The sequence below is a fragment of the Centroberyx gerrardi genome, chromosome 6 (assembly GCF_048128805.1).
Source record: "Centroberyx gerrardi isolate f3 chromosome 6, fCenGer3.hap1.cur.20231027, whole genome shotgun sequence".
Taxonomy (NCBI): domain Eukaryota; kingdom Metazoa; phylum Chordata; class Actinopteri; order Beryciformes; family Berycidae; genus Centroberyx; species Centroberyx gerrardi.
In genome coordinates, this window is record NC_136002.1 from 12077360 (window position 1) to 12098365 (window position 21006).

General features: G+C 41.7%; 1 protein-coding gene across 1 annotated transcript in view; it reads left to right on the forward strand.

The window, feature by feature from the left end:
* Positions 1-18703: 18703 nt before the first annotated feature.
* pcp4b (Purkinje cell protein 4b) overlaps positions 18704-21006 on the forward strand; it is a 37092-nt gene continuing 34789 nt past the window's right edge. The window contains exon 1 of the mRNA XM_071917869.2: positions 18704-18805. Within this exon, the coding sequence (XP_071773970.1) occupies positions 18797-18805 (9 nt within the window). The 5' untranslated portion in view covers positions 18704-18796. The remainder of the gene's footprint in view (positions 18806-21006) is intronic.

Below are 21006 nucleotides of genomic sequence, written 5' to 3' on the forward strand. Positions count from 1 at the left end.
CCGGACTGTTACGTAAACGTACATCTTCAAGGGACCTCCTGTCACTACAGCAGGTATCTCCCTCCTTCCTGTGTGAAACACTGAAAGTTACTGAATGGAACACTGGTGATGTTCCAGAATCAACAGGGACCAAGATGGAGGATTCTGCTGCGAAGGTGCGGCTCCCCAGCTATGTACCGCAACAGCTTTCTGCTGACAATTAACAAGAAGTCACTGGACTCTTTTGTTAATGTATGAAAAAATAAATGGAAACTTTTGCTAATGGCTCTCTGGAGCTTGGCATGCTGTCTCCAGTGGCTTGTTATATGCTGCTGCCACTTCCTGTTCGTCTGGGTCCATTAGCAGTTCAGTCATGTTGCAAGAGAAGAAGCTGAGCAGAGCAGTGACATTGAAACAACAGAGACACAACTACTAATCTCATAGTACCAGAGTAGCAACTCAAGATTTGTGTTGAAATCGCAGTCAGGTATTTTAAAACGTGTGCTTAACAAGAATCGGCTCAGTTTTGTGTTAGGTGAGGGGAGATGAGGTTTGCTAGCTAGCTTAGACACACATAGCTGTAGACTGACACAAGGCTCCTCGCCTCAAGTGTGCAAACACAAAGGTGGCAACACAGTCATCTCTTATCATTGACCTAAGAATATGGGGCCAGGAGTGCTCCGCTGTTACTCCTCCAACATGAATATGATAATGGAACATAAACCCTGAGAGCACTTCATCATCATCTTTATAAATATTTATTCATGCACAACAGACCCCAGTGACATGTAAAAGCTTCGCCTCTTCAGAATGCCACTGCGTTGATGTAATTGACTTGAATTAAATGGGCCCTCTTGGCACCGGTCAGGGCAAATGAAGCAGTTCATGCTTTGTTTGGGCTCTCAAGGGCCGACGCTGGTATAGCACCACTGATGAATAACTTAGCACGTCCTCTCATTATTGAAAGCCAATGCTTTCAAGAGCATCGTGGCACAGGGCAACATACCAAATTAAAGGCCTCCTTCAAAAGTAACTCTCTGCCACTGTATTATGTGTCTAGGACCATTATCGGCAATTGAGGCTAAAATCCTTGACACAACCTTGTTAGCATAATTAAGGCGCTCTTAATTAGCTGATTAATGCAATTCAGAAAGAGATAGGCCCATCACTAGAGTGAAAGGCTGAGAGCTGTTCAATGGTCAATTAAAAAAAAAAAACACAGCAAGAGACAGACAGACAGATAGACAGACAGACAAACAGACAGACAGACAAATAGACAGATAGATAGATAGATAGATAGATAGATAGATAGACAGATAGATAATGAGAGTTGGATACTGAGTGAGTGAGCAGTACATGTCGTTTTGCTCGGGGCCCACTGACTGATTAACTGGCTTTGGCTGGCAGTGCAGCGGGTGTCAAAGATGGCCGCTGTCTGAAGCCTGGCTAAGCAGACCACTTCCTCTGCCTCAGAGGTGTTTCCAGTCCCAGCTGGCCCTTTTCCCTCCACTATGTGTGTGTGACTCACTGCACTATGTCAGATCCCATTTCATCCTTCATATTTGCCACAGAAAAGCTTGTGGTTTAGTTTACTGTGGTATGGCTGACCAGCAACAACAGTGGAACGTTATATCTTGAAAGAGTATGATATGCAGCAAACAAGCTCACTTCCAGGAAAACAAACAGTCTTCTTCTTTGTAGGATCAAATGACAGCAGGGAGTCATAACTTTGCATCTTATTTTAGATTCTTTTCCACTTTCTTCCACAATTAGTAATCATATTAACAACAACTTAATACCGGATGGTAAGACCGCGATATTGGAGTGACACTTACATGGCACAAGCAAAGTCTTAGGGACATTTCCTAAACAGTGAAATAAGTCTTTGTAGTAAAATGTTGCCTGGTTCAATTCTTCAAGGATTTTCTTTCAGCAGCATTTACCCGAGGCTGTTTTCTGAGAAGCATGAATAAACTGAAATGAAAGACTTTTGTCTCTGCAGACAAAAATAGATAAAGAGACAGAAGCCTTAATATCTTGATGTGGGGTTTAGTGTTGATACTAGGTGCTTCTCCATTATCAAAAGAAAGGCTTCAGAATGTTTCACCTCGTTCAACAAAGGCTAAATATTCCAATATGAATTAAAAGACAGTGTAGGTTTGCAAAGCAATGAAAAATCTCTCTGTAAATATTTTGGTCTCTAATGGGTTTGTGGCAGAGACATTCAGCTATCATCAATGTGAAAGATCAGTATCACCATTTAAATCACTCCAGGCTTTTGTGTGATGTCCTGTTTTATTCCTCTTGTTATGTTTTGTTATTTTACAAGCTATGTATCCTATCTTTTATTTTTGATCCTACACACCCCCTCCCTCTCCTATCCCTATCTTATGTTTTGTTTTGTTTTGTTTTTGGGGTCTGTAATTACTTTTTGTGTGTTCAATTTATGCTATTTCTGCTTTCCTCTGTCCTCTCTTTTAATGACTCTGTAAAGCACTTTAGTATTGTTATTGTGTGATAGATTTCCCTATTTAGCTGGTGGTTGTTAATAATGATAACTACAATTGCCTTTAGTGTACTGCGACCTATTTATCTTCATATTATTGATACAGTTGACTGCAGTGGTCATGTCTTTTACTCTCTCAGCCTAGGGTTGAGGTAAAACAGAGTGAACATTTCCGCTGAAACCATAAGTCATGTCAGTGATAGAAAAATCCTGATCAATTATCAGATGTTGGATCACGAAAGAATCTCTTTAATGCAAAACGTTTATATTTCACCTCTTACAGAAAATCTGATTCTGTTTGCACTGACTCTATTGAAACCAACCCAGATCAAGGCCTCTCTCCTCATGGATGCTGAGTCCTGGCTCCTCCCCCAGAGATCCTGGGACTGCTGAACCTCTGGGCCTGTTTTTTCATGTGTCCCAACCTGCCCATCTGTCATGGCCGGGCTCAGATGGCAGCAACTTTGGCAGTGAGGGGGCAGCAGTTCAGCACGTCAGCGCTTCTGCAGACCACGTCCCCAGATAGTGCTTGTCCTGATAAATGATATCCAGCTGTCATTGCACGGGCAGCCGAAGAGACTTACGCACCAACTCCCTTGTAATAGAAAGCACTCCTCGTAAAATCCGGCATTGACTCGTTGCTCAATCTGACAAGCCGTACAGTAGCCTGGTAAAACAATTCCCAGAAAGACAGAGGGGCTTCTTCTCTGCCATGAGCTTGGTATTATTGGTGTGCAATATGGCATACTCAGCTGACATATTCAGACTACTGTAATGCCAGGCACAGGCTTGTGGGCACAAGAAGGAATGCTCATTCTAAAAGCGACTTTGTGTGTATGGATCAGGGACGATATATCGAAATGCCATTGCTAGAAAGATTTGTGGCTCAGAAAAAAACATTATTCTGCACAGTCATACTTTGTTGTCACTGAACTTTTATTTATTTCATCGTATTGAATCATGAACCCCATATTGCATATCGTATCATATCATGAGATAAGTAGATCGTCCCATCCCTATTAAAAAGTCTTAAGTTTTTTTTTTTACCCTTACCAGCAACACACCTAGCAGCACACATCTTAACTTTCAGTATAGTTGAATAGCTTTTTACATATTCACAGAATTTAAAACCAGAATGTTCAAAGCACCATTAGATTCAGCTTCTTTGTTGTATCCAGGCATCCAACCCCTGCCCTCCCCCATCTCTCTCTCCTTTCTCTTCATCTTTATTTTAGAAGTGCTTTCAATCATTTGGCGGGATCTTGGGGAAGATGGGGAGAAGATGAAGGGTATTTTACAGAGGTCTAGACCGTATGAGAGAATTCACCTCTGGCTCAGAGAGGAAAGCCGCCCACTCACCATCTGCCCGGTGCCTCAGAGCCAACCTCTGTTCTTCAAGATAGGTGAAAGTAAAAAAAAAAAAAAAAAAAAAATCAATGGTGTGTTTTATGCACACGCAGGAAGTAGAGACTGATTTTTTTTGTCTTTCTGTGGTACCATGATGTCCTGGTTGTCAGCGGTCAGCGGCCATCAGATGTTTTATTCCCTGGACTTGGAGTGGTTGACACAGATGCACAGTCAGTAAGATGAAGGCTGAAGCCCACTGGACAGACTTCACTAATGACATGACATCCCATCATAAGAACATGGCACCCTGTGGGGAGGGTGTATGTGTATGTGCTGGGATGGGGCATTGCACATTGTCAATTTGTGTTTCTATGTCACAATTTGCATAATAAATGAACAAATATATTTAAAAAGGGTTAGCTGGACGGGGAGTGTGTCCAATCTGTCTGTGTGAAGCTCCCTTTAGATGCTTTCCCCGTAGAGTTGGCAAATCATGCAATTAGCCTCCATGCTTTGAAGGACAGAGATTAGCGACCGAGTTTTTGAGTGTGGGGCTGAAGTTTGTTGGACAAATCTGTTGCATGTTTGGCTCCTGAACTGCTGCGTCAAGTGTTTGAAAAAGTGCAAGTAGAGAATGTAGTTGGTCCTGTAAGAGGCTTTCCAGTTCATCACAACATACTAGTGCAGCTTAGTCCACTGCAGCATTTTATCGAATGACACAGCTGTCATTTTTGGATGATCCCCTTATTGCCCTCTGCTTGGACACTACATGTGAAAAATTCAATGTTTCCACAAACTAGAGATAAGGTTAAACCATTTCACATGCCAAAGGACTTATAGTGGCTGTAGTGCTTTGCATAAAGGCTTGTTTTTTCTCCCGTTTAAGGATTGGAACATGGCTATAAAAGTGAATGGATTTTGATGTTCAAGATATGTTGGACATAATGTAATTTGAAAAGCAATATCATTCCTTTACATCTATTAACACTTACATTCGTTTCATTCTCACCTCTGGCATACTCATTTTCCTCTTGCAGACAAATCTCATTTTTATACCAAGGACAAGTGAACGATCACCTTTGGGTCCTCCAAATGCTTGGAGATATCCACATGAGTTTAATAACAGATAGCAGCACAATGCACGGACAAACTCACAGAGCTTCTTTCTATGGAAATTCAGGAACTAATGTATGTTTTTTTCCTTCACAGTGCTCTTTCCATTAATGTGCTGTTGTTGCTTTCGGAAAAATTTCCTGAAATGACCAAATCACAGGGTGCATCGACTAGCTTGTCCTCCGGGCTATCAGAGAGCAATTGAGCAGTTCCCTCTATTTAACGGAAACACACCAATCAATGACAGCAACATGACAAATGTATTCACTGCATGACTGATGGCAGTTGAGGAAATTGCAATGGCAGCCTTATTTGTTTTTAGTCAGCTAATTTTTCATTTTAACAACTTTTGACACACGTCTTGCACTTGTTTGACAAACATGCTGAAACCACCCTATGAAGACCAAATGCTTCAGGGCAAACTGTGATCTTTCATTAATAAACTGTTCTCATTGAATAAATATTGTATTTTAGGTTTATGCACTCAATCAGTTATGGCAAATCCAATTTCACATATACAGCACCCATTCTCTTCATTATCTTATTTTCATGCTGACATACCCATGTTTTCCCTATTTATTAAACCATGAGGCTCAGTGAATGTTACTGTAGCTCTTTACTCCAAACATTAATGGTTCTTTAAAAGGCTGTGTGGTTCCATGAAGAACCATCGCCTACTAAAGAACCAGTTCTTCATGTTCTTCATATTGTTCTTTGGGATATTAAAAGGTTCTTAATTCTTAGTTATTGGATGGTGAGTGATGGCATACATTTGGAAAATAACCAAACCCCTCCATGGTCCGGGGTTGGGTGGTTGACTGCCAACTAGCCTATATACAATATATTATGCAATTGCAAATGAGCCTATTCAAGGGCAATTAAACAAAAACACAATGCAGGCGTCTAAGCAAATAAGTGCAGAAATGTTTCTTTAAAGAACCTTGGTCTGAAAAGTTCTTTGTGGATCCAGGAATGGTTCTTTTATGGCATCAGTCCGCAGTGCCATTTTCAGTTCCAGCTGGCACCTTTATTTCTCTGTGTGCATATGCTTAAACACTATCCTGTTTTAGCTTCTGCCAAGTGAGCGGCCTCGCTCACTAAAAGACTGAATCATCACCATTGCATCATCAGCACATCCTCAGCCATTAGCAGAGAGAGAGAGAGACAGTAAAATGAGTCTATGAAGAAGTTAAGACAGCGGAGGAGAGCAATACAGGGTGCAGCTCCTCCAGGCCATGGCTACTCCACACGTTATGACTGACCTCAATTATTAACACATGCCCAATTTGCATGCATTAGCCAAGAGTAGGATTGTAGGGATGAGGTTCCCTTTTAGTCTCACCACAGGTCCTAATCCAGTGCCCCACCCCAGGCTCTGATGATACTGAATGCTGGAATGTGCAGCAGAAAACGCAAACCTAGCCAAATATTTAAAAAAAAATAAAAATTGGACCGCTTGAAGCTCCTGATTTATCTTGCCAGACCATTTGGCAGCCTCAAAGGTGATAAGATCAGTTGTAAATTATGGGGAATTATACACTCTTCATGCGTTTGTTCAAATATCTAAAACAAATCAAGCTAGTCTTTTGTCCTGTTCTGGAAAATGGGACATCTATTCTGATGAATGTCCTCTTCACTTTACACTTTTAGAGCACGTTGGTGTGCAGACTATTTTCTGAAACTTTCTGAATGGTTGGGATTTGTGTGTTTCCCTTCTATTCTATTGAAGCCTCTATAGACAGAGGACCATGGTGGCAATATCCTTTCAGGCCACTTTGCACCTTTTGCACTAAATTGGATCTCTATCCTGCATAAGAAACCTATAATCCAAATTTTTTGTGTATTGGTTTCCTACCACTTACTATTCCTTTAACAGAACCATCTGCTGCCATCGATTACTTTTAGCTGCTGCTGTCCCATTTTGGCTAAAGAGACTATGCTTGTTGAGAGGGGAATAATTGTTTCCACAAATCCTTGCACCCCAAATCTTTGGCTCTCTCTCCCTTGTTCTCTCTATCTTTCTCTTTTTCTCCCCCTCCAGGCAAAGACAAGGGCGGTTGGGTGAATGAGAAATAATTAATAGGTTTCCCAGCTAATGGGTATTGATAGGCCATCAGTAATGTACCCTCCTCCTCTGCCAGGGCCGTTTCTGCTCCCGTTCAGAAGGCCTTTTGCTTCGTTCAGCAATTTCATGTCCCATAAAATACAGCTTGAAGTAATCTTCAGAACCAGTTTTCAATAATGTCATTGGGAACTTGGACCCAAGGTCTTCTGGCTGTGTAGTAATTAAGCATCGACTCATCTTCGCTGGTCTCTCTCTCGCTGCTGAGTTAGTTCTCTCTTTCAGGACTGGGCTTTGTTCTTTGGTTGGAGTACATTATTGTAGTTAATGGGAGAATCTATGGCCTCGCTCTTTCCCAGCTGAACCAAGGTGACACAATGTAATTGCACACCTCCAGCGTGGATTTTTTTTTGAACGCGCTCTACACTTGAACATCTCAATTTTACACCCCTTCTGCTGAAGAAATTAAAGTAAACACAGATGCACCGTTTCCCTGGGAAACAGTGAATTAGCAGACTTCCTCCGCTCTGTTTTTCTCTCTGTCCTCTCAAGCAGCATAAAAGCTGCACTAAACCAAACAGAGTGGAGTGTTTGTTTACTTCCAAATGAAACTCTCTGTTTACTGTTGTACACAATAATGTCAGGGTACTTTCTGATTGCACCTGACATTTTCAGAGCTATGTGTTTTTATTATGCAGCTCGTTTAGTGGGAAAATTCTGTCTGTAACTCACTGTTATATGTGTTAGACCAGAGTTTTGCCCAAAATGCAACATAAGGCAATACAAATTCTAACACAGCTTAATGATACAGCTGCTTTGTACAGCTCTATTAAATGTGGCCATGCTCTTGTGAAAGACATGTAAACGTCCCTGGTCTGAATGTGCACACGTGACTAATTTTGTATTATGTAGAGATCGATGCATTGTTGCTCCCTCTAGTGGTTCAAATCTCCATTTGGCGTTTTGAGGTAATTGCATACTTTGCACATTTTGCACAACATTCTGCACAACCTTCCATCTCGTTTTGAGCCAACTGCCAAACTGCACTGCTGGAATTTTTAAAATGGCATAGAGGCCAAAACAGCTGATCTCCATTTCTGGCCTCATTTCCTTATTTCTGGCACATTTAATTATATAGATACTTATCCAGTTAGCAGCAGATACAGCGGCATTTGAGCCAAGAGATTTATATGTAGCTTGAAGGTATTTCAAGGGGCTGAATTGTTGCACTAGTGCATTGTTTCATTTATTCATATGCATTCGCTAATTTCAATTCTTTTTCCTTTGAGACTGCTCTGGACTCTTCATTCATTGTAATATTGTCATGATGCAATACAAAACACCCTGTGAACCTCAAACTGACTTTGCGATCAATTGACAATACAGTTATCCTTGATTTGGTATTGATACACACGATGAGAAGGATCAGTTTAAGATGGATTCAATTACCATCAGTGTGTTCCTACCTGATATGAATAAACAGTGCTATTGCCAATATTCCCAGACCAATCCATCTATGTACAAGTGCTGACAGTGCGCATTGGCTCGGCCCGGCTCCACTTGTAATACAATTGGTATTGATCATGAGCGCAGACAAGGCAAGACAAATTGAATCCAGACCTCACCAGTCGGCAGTGAGTGCTAGATTCACTCTCAGGACAGCAGGTTGGTGGGTTCAGTTCATTCACTGCTGTCTGTCTCTGTCAGGCAGGCGTCCTGCTGGAGCCTGACGTGTAGACAGGCTCTTATCACGTCCCATTGATTGGCAAAATTCCTAATAATTAGGCAACAATAAGTGCAGTGTGCAGAGCTGAAAGATGAAATGAACTGTCTGTGCTGTGCTGGAGATGCCCACCGGGCATGGCAGCTGGAGATCCACACAGTGGGGAAAATACATCTTTAGAGGGTGAAGAAGGTGTGTGTGTGTGTGTGTGTGTGTGTGTGAAAGGAAGCGAGACAGAGAGGAGGAGCGCGAGTGTATGCACATATGTGTGTGCATTTGTGTGTGCATATTCATTTGCCTCCTGCTGAGATCTACACCACATTACAGAGTCAGATAACAAAGGTATTTCTTGCAGCAAGGATTTTTGTATAATTGGATAGTGCTTTGTTCTGTTTTAATTTAGCTTATTGGACAACTTTTAAAATACATGTTAAGGCATTTCATGATCAAGGATAACACAAAAAGTCTGACTTATTTCTATTCAAATAAGGTTTTCCTGTATATGAGGACACACTTTGATTCCAAACCTTTTTCTAGCAGTAAGCTAATGCTGCCTTCCCCTCATACAAACACATAGAATGCATCTCATTAGATGCACCCTACTTTCTCTTCAACGAGCTGTGAGCTAATGGAAGCCGATTGGCTCCGCGACTCCGAGTGCCCAGCAGCTACAGTAGCACTTATTATAACAATGGCTCTGCACATTCTGATGAGAGGGAGCATTTTACCAGGCAGGAACCCCGACCAAAACAGACGACGCCTCACCAAGCCGGGGAACATCACAGGAGGGGACTGTGATGAGACATGTGACAGCAGTTGGGGGACGCAACAGAGGAGGGGATTGAGGAAAAGACATAAGAGGAAGACAAAGGGAGAGTGGGGAACAGAGAGAGAGAGAGAGAGAGAGAGAGAGAGAGACTGAAAATAGCTGTAGATCCGGGAGAAGTGGATCCCAGGCTGGCAGGGCTGTCGGGCTTTCCCTGTGTGAGATTTCATTATGCAGCTGTCTCTGCCTCTCCAGTGGTGGCCGTGCTCGCAGGATTAGATTAAGTTGCCAACCATAGTCATAAAAACATGGAGAATGTCCCCGGGCTCTTTTGACACAATGTTTGTTTAGAGAGTGCGAGGAGATGCACGCACACACACACACACATACACACGCATACAGGAATCTGTGATAGTTGGCTACATCCAGGAGCTCTGTTGTCAGGGCTGTACACAAAGAAGGGTAATGGCAAAAGGGCAAAATGTTAAAGCTGCACTAGGAAAGATTTTATATAAATATACACCCATTTTATCAGCCTGATCAGAAAGTGAGGCTGCAACAGAGAAGAGCGTCCCATCCCCCCCTGATTGAGAAACTGTAGATTCACCCTATTTGCTCAACTTAAATTCTGGTGTCGGGTATTGGACACTGGTGGGAAATTTTCTCGGCACACAAGAAGTGACAAAATCGCAAATACAAAACATGCCCCTAAACAGCAGCGAGCGAGCGTTCTGTCCAGTGTGCCCACCAGCCACGAAGAAGAAGAAGAGATTTAGTTCACTAACATCACGTTACATCATCTCTGGGTTTTGAAGTCCATGCAAGTTGCCTAGGGCAGCTTTAAGGGATCTCACTCTCTCTCTCTGTGGAATCACACACACTCTTACCTGTGCATGTGTGTATGTGTGTACGTATATACAGTATGTTTGTGTGTGTGTATGTATGTGTTTGTGTGTGTGTATACATGCATGGGAAAGAGGGAAATTAGCTAGAACACACACACACACACACATAGATTTAAAGGAGAGACAGAAGGAATGTACAGACACTGACAGCGCTGTAGCTCTCTCACTGTTCCTTATTGATAGAGAAGACATAGTGAGCCATTCTGAGTGCTCTGTACGTAAATTGTGGGAGACATGCATGTTAGTTATAAGCCATATGAATTGATTATATGAGCCTGTCACAAATCTCTCTGTGCCATTCATGCAGCAGCAGCAGCACACATTTAACATTACACCGCACTCACACATCCCAGCATGCCTGACCAGAATTGTAAAAACTGCAGTAGGAAAGGGTGAGGGTGAGTGGTGCGAGCAGTGTGGTTCTACTATAATCAAACAAGAGATGACAAGAGATGTAGTACCATGCTGTACAATGGCCAGAGGCTTAAAAACATAACAGAAGCTTGATAAAAAATGAATAGAATAGGTCTGGCTCTCTTTTGTAGCTTCAACTTTTGTACTGGGCTGGGCCACTATCTGGCTCACAGGTAAGCAAGCACAGAGAGTTAGGGGGTCAAGTGTCAGTCCAGTCCAAAACCCAGCAATTTTGATGTCCTATATTGATGAGGTATTTGTCCTGTGTCACACATTAGAATAGCGGCCCTTTGTCTTTGGCGCACTCCAGCTACTGTCACCCAAGTTGAGTTAAGTTCTTTTTATTGCCACACAGCCAGCCAGGGTAATTCATTTCAGTAAAGGTGAAAAATTGACAGTTTACAGCACATAACAAACTTCAGTGCAACAGTAAAAAATAAATGCAACTAGGTCCAGGTGTGTGTGGCGTCAGGTTTGAGGCATCTGTAGTGCTACCAGGAGGCGGGAACATAGCAGTCCTCCACCACAATGCCCCTCGGCCCTGTGAGATGCTATTAGAGTTGGAGCTATCACCGGCATCAGATATACGTCAAACCAAGGCAATTTAAGCACAGAATCAAACCCTGTTACACCAGGCTGAGGAAAACAAACTATCAGACACATTCTCTCCATCCGATGTGATCATATCTGGCTAATTCCATCCCCAATGGCCACATTTAAACGACAATATTGGAAAGGGAGATGTGTTGGCAAGAGCAGCCAGCCTAAATGAATTGATTGAGAAAAGACAGAGTTAATGGAAGATGATAATTGTTGCCAGTCAAAGCAAGCAGTATGTTATCTATCCATATGAGCATTTTCTTCATAATGGTAGCGATACATATCGGAGGTTAGGTTAACTGCATTTGCAATTCTTTCTAAAATAACATAATAATAGATATCTGACATATCACTTCCCTCAGCAAATGCGATTATATTGTATGGTGAGAGCACATCTAGCTATAGAATACTGCAAGATGCATGTGTAGAGTGATATGTACTGTATAGTCTACTGTCCAGAGTATATCTGGTTCTGTTCCTTGCAGTGTACATTGAATGTGAACAATAAAGTACACTGTGAGGTCCTGTTGTCCAAACTATGTCCTGAATGTACAGTGAAACTCTATCACCAATTCCTGCGCATGCATTGTACTTGGTAATTAAAAGGATTGTGTTTCTGATAAAAATCTGAGAAAATTCTGAAACCTTGTCAGCTCCAGGACACAATTTTCAGAAATTTAGATTCATGCTAGGATCCAGTCTCATGAAAACACATTCTTAAATGAAGACTCAACAGAAATAGGGCTGCAATCCATTTTTGATCTCTACCCAGGATTTAGAAACTGGAATGTGGAGGAAGAAATTCACATGTGCCCTTTTTTAAACACAGTACAGTCACATGGCTTTCTAGACATTCAGGGTGTATGTGTAAATCTGTTGACATAAGTTGCAATGCACCTTCCTCTCTCAGTATTCTATGTGTAGTTTACCTTGTTTGTCTGCCTATAGAAAATGCATATGACTTGAAGGGATTAAATCCCATAGGGGCTGGACAAGGCTCACCACATTCCATATTGATGGTGCACATAAAAGAGACGGCTAGCGCCAAAGCAAAGCTCGGCAGCTGTCAGCACGCATAGCTATGGTCACTACATCATATCACACAGTCAGTATAGACCTCCCGTACTTTACGCTGTGCATAACTGTAGCCAAGTGTAGCTTCCCAGTTGCTTGGGCACTAATCCTTTTATACTGTTCTGTTGTGTCTATGTGAGCGGTGCCGCGATTGTGCTTTAAAGCGGCTGTTGTATAACTTATGCTGTTTTGGTAAGAAAGTAATCTTAGTGGGATCAATACTGCTTCTGCTACTACTACTTCCAGACGTGGGCGGGAATATATTTGAGATCATTGAATTAGATGTACTTGTGTTTGATTTAATTTACCAGCCAGACACTTCAACACTCTTGAAAGGGGAAACATCTATAGCGAGTAGACCCAGGCCAAAAAGTAATCACAAATAATTCTTGGCAGATGTTTTAACCTGCATGGAACACCAGATGGGTGGCTTTACCACATCAGGATCAATAAGATAGTGTCAGTTATGTTGTAAATCAAATAAAAAGATACTAAATTGACTTTCAAAAACCCCTGTAATTATCTGAAATTTCTGGCACTCATTGTACTGTCCTATGTGACAAACTGCACCCATTTGGTACCTACTGTAACAAATCAAGCTCTCTTTATGTTTTTGCTTTTTAAAATGCTCAGCTACAGTTTACCCAGACCTGACTGGCTTTGTGAGTTCTACTTTCTCAAACCATATCTTGCAAATTTACGTGCATTTTTAACTCAATATGATATGGTGATATCAATAGTTTTATATTATTTAGGCCACAGTGAAGTATGATTTCAAATCGGTTCATGAAAGCATTCGTATTTCTCCACATCACCCTGCAGTAAGGAGGGCACTGTCAGAGTTCGGTCCGTTCTCTTTCTTCTTTGGTACCTACTCACTTCTGCAGGGTTGAGGAATGCTCGCTCAGAGAGAGAGATTAAAGGAAAAGCTGTCTATTTATGGTTGAACAACTCCCCGTGGCTCCTGTATTAAAGATGAGATTGATTCTGACCAGTCTGCATGTGCGATTGTGCGCACGTTTGGCAAAGAGGGAATTGTGGAAGAACACCCCCCCCCCCACACACACACACACACACAAGCAAAGATATGCACACCCATACATACACAAATGTGTGCACACATACACATTCAAGCACAGACAGTCGCAAACATTCACACACGCATATACACCAATATACATGCGTGCAAAAACACACACACACACACACACACACACACATAACACATACAGTATGAAAATAGATTCTATGTAATTCACTGAGGGAGGAGTAACTTCAGAACAACAAAGCAGCATAAAGGTATTTCCTGAGAATAATTCATGAACAAAACTCTGGGGAAAGCATGACTGACAAGTTCCAACAACATACACAGTACAAAGTGACACAAGGTGCAGGGACAAAAAGACCTCATGCATTTTAAAGGAACAGTGAAAGACATATGACAGATGGCAAACAATACGTAACACTACAAATATACATTCAGCATTCAGACACTATGTACATTTAGGCAGCATGGCATGCAGTATGGTTGCAGCTTTAGAGGTGGTACGGTGACAAGTACAGTGTGTACATGTACTGTATGTTGGCTGATACATAAAATATTGATATACCTGCTAAAGGTCAAGTGTATCAGCATGAACAGTAGAAGAGCGATGAAGAGAGCTCTACTTTGTCTTTATTTTCATGTAGCAGCTGGAGTAGTGAGTCGGGAGACCAGCCTTCAACAGGAGGACCCAGTTTCCACCCCCCCTGTCCGCAAGCATCCGCCCTGCTGAAGTGTCTTTGAGCCAAACATTGAATCCCTACCAGCTGCAGGGTTCCTGTTCTGTAGATGAACCTCCACTCTGACCTCCTTGAGAAGGCACTCAAGCAAAAACAGAATGTCCCTTTGGGGATCAATGTAATATCACAGTATTATCATTGTTCAGTCTATTATTTTTATGTTCTATGTTCAGTATTATCTTGTTCACTGAAATTGAGTTTAAGGTTCATGTTCAGCAAAAGGTTTCCTAAAACTTCAGATTTCTTGAGTCTTGAGTAATGAACTCTCAAGATCAAGAACAGTCTGTACTTATAGAGACAATCTACAACTGTTTGATGTGGGTTCAACATTTACCAACATGCAGGCTGTGATGTAACAATGCCTTGTTCCATAATCCAGGGCAAGCATTCATACAAAGACCCAGTTCAGAAATCAAAAGAATGATATATACTAACCCACAAATGGTGACTATAGAGATGTGGTTTTCAATCCTGGACCCAGAGCCCTGCTGGTGTCATCAGGGACTGTTTTACACCTGGGATACAAGGTGAATGCAATTAACTGCAATTAGCTACCTGGTAGGATAGAAAACATCAGTATTCTGGGTCCTGAGGACCAGGATTGAAAACCACTGGGCTATACTACACCTCCCTTAACAGATGTTTCGTTGACACCTCTAGACGGCTCAACAGTGATTTCTGGAGTCCCACAACCACCCTCCTCGACACCTGCTCTCAACACCAAACACAACTAGTCACCTACACTACCCTGTACCTACGCTATGGCCTATCCCAAGTTTCCAACATTGACCTGATAATTAATAAACTAGATATTGGTCTGAACAATAGGCTAAAGGGATGGCTGACCATGCTGGCTTGAAACAGCCTGCTCAGTTGTTCAGACACCAAAACTGTATCAGCAAGCAATTATACCAAATGCTGAGAACATTGTATGACTGCTCACTCCGACTACTATAGCTGTACTATCATATGATATATAATTCCTGTCTTATTCATATTAATAAAATAGATTTTCATAGTTTGGACACCAGCTGATATCCGTTCTTCTCAGCCAGAGCAACCATACTTCAAACATACAGTATCAGTTAGCACACTATACATAAACAAATGCTAATAATCCAAACTATTAACATGCAAACAAATCATTATACCAACAAACATAGGCTACAAGTAACAAACTGTGCACCAGTAAACATGCTACAGTCGAACAAACAGTTCCCACCCTATAACGCTCAATCGTACTTTAGTGACTTTGTGCCTAAGTCAGAATTCTTTCTCCTTAGCCACAGCTGAGGAGAAACCAGTCACTGGTTGTGTCGGACTTCATAGTACGGTTTATGTACGTAAGAGTGTACAACATACTACATACTGCTGGAGCATACTGTTCAGAACATGGAATACAGTATGGTGGTGTACAACGTACAACATACTTTGCAGACATTTGCATCATAGTGGAAATGACCGTTACGAAGCAGAAAATAGTTTGCTGCTGGGAGTCTGTCAAGTCGAGTCCGTCCTCTGGCTCTGTCTGTGTTTTGCTGTTCGGCTTTTGCTTCGCTGCCCACCATCTTTGTTTGCAAAATTTGACCAAGTTGTTTCCATGGGAATGACTTGGCGCAAAGAACTGTAGGGCAGAAGCGATCGTGTAGCAACCATGGGATCTGTACTTCACATTTCAGTCCATGTAGTATTCACACAGATATATTTCACATGCTGCATTTGCACACTGACATCTCACATACAAAAATTGCACACAATTTGTAGTATGAAGAGTTCAGACACAACCACTGGCTCCCACTGCTACATCAGACATAACCATAACTGCCTGCTTCAAACTCCGCCCACGCATGCCTAATTCACTTAGTAGTGTTAAGGTGGACTTTGCTACAAACTCTTGAAGGCAACCCTCCATGGGGGGCACCTTAGTTTTCCAACCGCGCTGCTCCATGTCCGCTGCCAGTATACCTAAGCATTTCCTTTATATGCCTCTTCTACTGCATCGTCCCATGGCACCGTGAACTCCACAAAACATACAATCCGTTGTGCCTCTGACAACATCACCAAGCCTGGCCTCAAGGTAGTGCTCACTATTTCCTGTGGGATTACCAGCTGTTTCCCCAAATGTACTGCCAATCTCTGTCCGCCCTTAGCTGTCCTACAATATGCCTGCCCATAAATGTCTCATTGCTAGTCTTTTCTCCCCCATGGACAAATCCATTTGTAATCTCTTTCTTCCTATCAGCTGACAAATTAATTTCTAATTGTTTGCGATCAATTGCTGCTGCTAGACACTTTAGCATTTTGTTATGTCGCCAGGTGTATCGTGCTTGGGACAGACTCCATTTACATCCTGACAAAATATGTCTAAGGGAAGCTATACCTGAACATGAGGGGAAGGGTCCTCCTGACTGAGATTTTGGGGAGATGGTAGCACATCATAGTTTGCGCCTACACTTAATCTCATTCGGCTTGCCTCCGTACCCCACAACTCCCTCCAGCCAAGTTTCTTACTCTACACTTTCCCTAATTCATCCACTGATCCTGCTTTACCTGAGGGGCAGCCTTGGCACACCTTGCTGCTTCTTCCTGCCAGTGCATTTGCTACACGACCGTATTTTTTCCCCTAAAGGAGTTGCTCTAGTTCATAAAGGTTGCCCTATGCCCAGCCTTAAGCCTCCGCTAATGTGCCTTACAATATCCATAATGTCTGAGCGCTGACTGTACCTGCTCAACTGCTTCTCTTGGGTTCCATTTTTGCCCCGCTGATGCATTAGAATCTGTTAGGTCTTTAGAATCTGTCAGCATCACCTCCAGTCTTACCTTAATGCATTTGAACTCCTCTGTTCGGCTAGTTCCACAATCCCTTTCCCGTACAAAGCCACACTGCTAAGACACTGTAGGACTCCAAGCCATTTCTTAAAATATGAGCTAACCTCTCTAGCTTCTCTACCAGGTATTTTGTATGCTGTCAAACGTCACATTAGTTAATCCAAAAGACCAAATTGCAGGCACCACAGATTGTGCTGTGCCATGCTTACTTCATAAGCTTCCACAAAAATCTCAATACCATCTGGTGCACTTGGCAAAGTAAATTATATTTTTTCAGTTATCTCAGTCAGTGGAAATTGCACTGTTTTTGGAGAACAAAGACCCCAAACTCATTTTCGGTGGAATTCCCCTTCAACTTGTCAGGGGCACTGACAGTTACCCTGAAGACATACAGGTCGTGTCAGCACTGACGTTATAGGCCTGTATTTGTAATCTTTTTCCTCTTCTCCCATCCATCAGGACTCCATATGGACTTCACTGGCACTCTGGTGACAGTCCCTAATGACGCTGAACAGCCCTCCAGTTGCATCCACATCAGTGCATTGTGAATACTAGTCCTGCTGCTCCTTTTTGTCCAAAGCTATTTCCATTTAGATGTGCAGAAACCTGAGAATGGTTGCACTCTGGATTTTGGATAGAAGTTGCTGCTTGCTTTTTAAGTGAATGGAAACATGGTAATTTTTTACAAATGAATGTATGGATTTAGGACAAATGATAATGAGCTACCCCAGTCTGCATAATGAAGGGAATACAAAGGAATGGTAAAAGGGAATGGATAGATGGTGCGTTACACTGGGTGGATATGTATCTGCACCATGCAGTGGGACTGGTTATACAAAACCACTACAAATTGCCAATGTTCTTTCCATAAAACCACCAGTTTCAACTAAGAAATTTAATAAACTTGAAACGCATCAAGCTCAGGCTCTCTGATGCAATAAATTTAAAACACTGTTGTCTGGAAATGCAGCAGAGAAATTCAAATTATAGTAGAAACCCTTACTAAGAATGATTAACCCTATAATACATTTTACACGGATACTCGGCAAAAATCACAGGAAAGTATATAAAATAAAAAATAGATATGTATCCTGTAGGATTATTATAAAATAGTAGCCTATAGGGATGAAATGTAAAAAATAGCATAAGGTACATTGAGGTCACACTAAACTGCAGTACCATGGACACAATCCCTGCTGGAATTGATTTCGCAAGGGAAAATACAAAGGGAGAACATAATTTCACTAAAGAGCTTTTGCAATGAAACTCGGAACACCCACGCAATAGAGTACACGTTTAGGATGGGAGTACTAATAGTACGCAGCCTATTTTAAAAAAGCAATTTCTATTGATGACCGATGACTGATGTCTTAAATGTGTCCCACCCTACTCTAATTCATGACCGGGTGTTCATCAAACGGAGAGAGAAGCATCGTCTGGCTGATTATGATGAAAAAGGCTTACACAGCGTATGAATGTTTTAAGGAGTTGGGTGGTGACTTCGGAGACAAATTTGCCCACGGCATTCCTATTGGTTTAGTGGGGACGTGATGACACGGAGGAGTTGGGCTTAACACTTTATAAAGCTTCTCTGTCCGCGGCGAGCCACTGTTAAAAACCCCGCTGCTGCTGAAACTTCACATTCTGCCATTCACGCACTGGAAACAGGCGAGCAACCCCGAGATTACTGTCCATCATGAGCGAGGTAGGACAATCTTTATGTTTTACAACAAAGAGAGCACTGGAATTAACCCAGTTACGCACGATCCATGTGCGCGCGCCTTTGCGCTAAGCGAAGTAGAATGAATTACTGATTTAATACCATTGTACAGTTGTTAACGGATTTCTTTTAACTAATGTGATTTATCATCCTGTATTTACTGTTGCTAAAAACAGGCAGCAGCGTTGCGCACATGATTCACGATAGTGTGTGTAGATGCTGCACAGCTGCACTGCCAAAGTGTGCCGACCAGCATCAACGTAGGGAACTCCGCGGCGCATCTCTTTACTCTGGGCAACACCTTTCACCAACTCCCTCCAAAGTGACAATATAGAGGTTTTACGAGATATAACAGATTGGTCCCATTAGAATAGACTCACTAGACCTAACTATAACCGAATCACTGCGTGGTTCGCCAACAACTATTAGGGACACCATGTAGCGTAAATGTGGAGCTCAATGTTAACAGGTTAGGGAGCGTAATTTTAGAATGGGTAAACAGTTAAATGGGTGCCTTGGAGCACGTAATGGTAAGAACAGAATAATCACTTAGTCCAGTATACTTTTTAAGAGTGAGCCCCTAGAAATCTATTGCAGGTGATTATACAGTATAGTAGTGCAGCTGATTATACAGTATTTTAGTGTAGGTGATTATTCGGTATGTTAGTGTAGATTATTATACAGTATAATATGTAGGTTATTATACAGTATAGTAGTGTAGGTTATTATATAGGCTAGTGTGTTAGTGTAGGTGATTCTTAAGTATGTTGGTGTAGATTCTTCAGTATGTTAGTGTATGTTATTATACAGCATAGTAGTGTAGGTTATTATATAGTGTGTTAGTGTTGGTGATTCTTCAGTATGTTAGTGTAGATTATTATACAGTATAATATGTAGGTTATTATACAGTATAGTAGTGTAGGTTATTATATAGGCTAGTGTGTTAGTGTAGGTGATTCTTAAGTATGTTGGTGTAGATTCTTCAGTATGTTAGTGTATGTTATTATACAGCATAGTAGTGTAGGTTATTATATAGTGTGTTAGTGTTGGTGATTCTTCAGTATGTTAGTGTAGGTTATTATACAGAGTGTTAGTGTAGGTTATTCTTCAGTATACAGGTGATTCTTCAGTATGTTGGTGCAGGTGATTCTATAGTGTAAGTTACTGTAGGCTTATCTCTCAGCATAACTAAGCAAGCAGTCCTAGGCAACAGAGAACTGACACCACAGGGGGTTACAGCTAGGAATGGAAAACTGCTATTAGGTTTTCCCACAGCTCGCTGCCCCCTGATCCCTCAGTCACAGATGTTCCAGCTCCATTCATTTTAAAGTGGTGGGAGGGGGATATTAATAGCCCTTTTTTAGTCGAGAGTTAAGAACATTTTATCCCGCACAGACTCTAAAGTTCATTACTTAATGTCTGGATTACTCCACTAAGGTCACCACCAGCATTTTCAGTCCGCCTTAATGGTCATAGTCTGAGTGCTAATTTGCTCCAAGTGCAGCAGTGTCATGCACATGTATACTAAAATGTCAGTAGTTGTGATATTGTAAAACATATTATTAAACATAATGGTAATGCATTGTTAATGATGGCAATGACTGATCATGACTTTCAGAGTCCTTTGCTTCAACACTATCATTAGAGATTGGCAAATGTGTTTTGCTGTTTGGTTGAGTGACACTGTCATAAGACTTATCTGCATCCCTTTGTTCCATAGGTTAGTTGTTAATTTGTTGAAGTATTCTGACCTGTCAGCAGATTGTGGGACATCAAAGATGTCCAGCTAGCAGCTGTCAGTACTGCAAGCACAACTCACTTTCAGTTCAATCAATTCAAAATGTAAACTGAAACTTTACTAATGAGAAAGCATCCATTCTCAGTAATTCTTTTAGAGACTGAATATCATTACCTCCTTTCAATTTCCATATTTTTTCAGCAAATCCATTGCTTAATTGATTGGATTGAAAGTGAATTGCAGCCCTCACTGCTGCAGAGGTCTGTCATTCTTGTGATGAATAAAGAGAGGAGAGATTACAGTGGGATTTTCTAGTACCCGATGAACAAGGATGGCTTTGTGCTTTTGCCGTGACATTCTGTCTTCAGAACAAGTGACAATTTACAGTGACAAACCACTTGCAGTGTATTTTACTGCACATTTATAATGTAGGGCCAGAGGAAGTAGC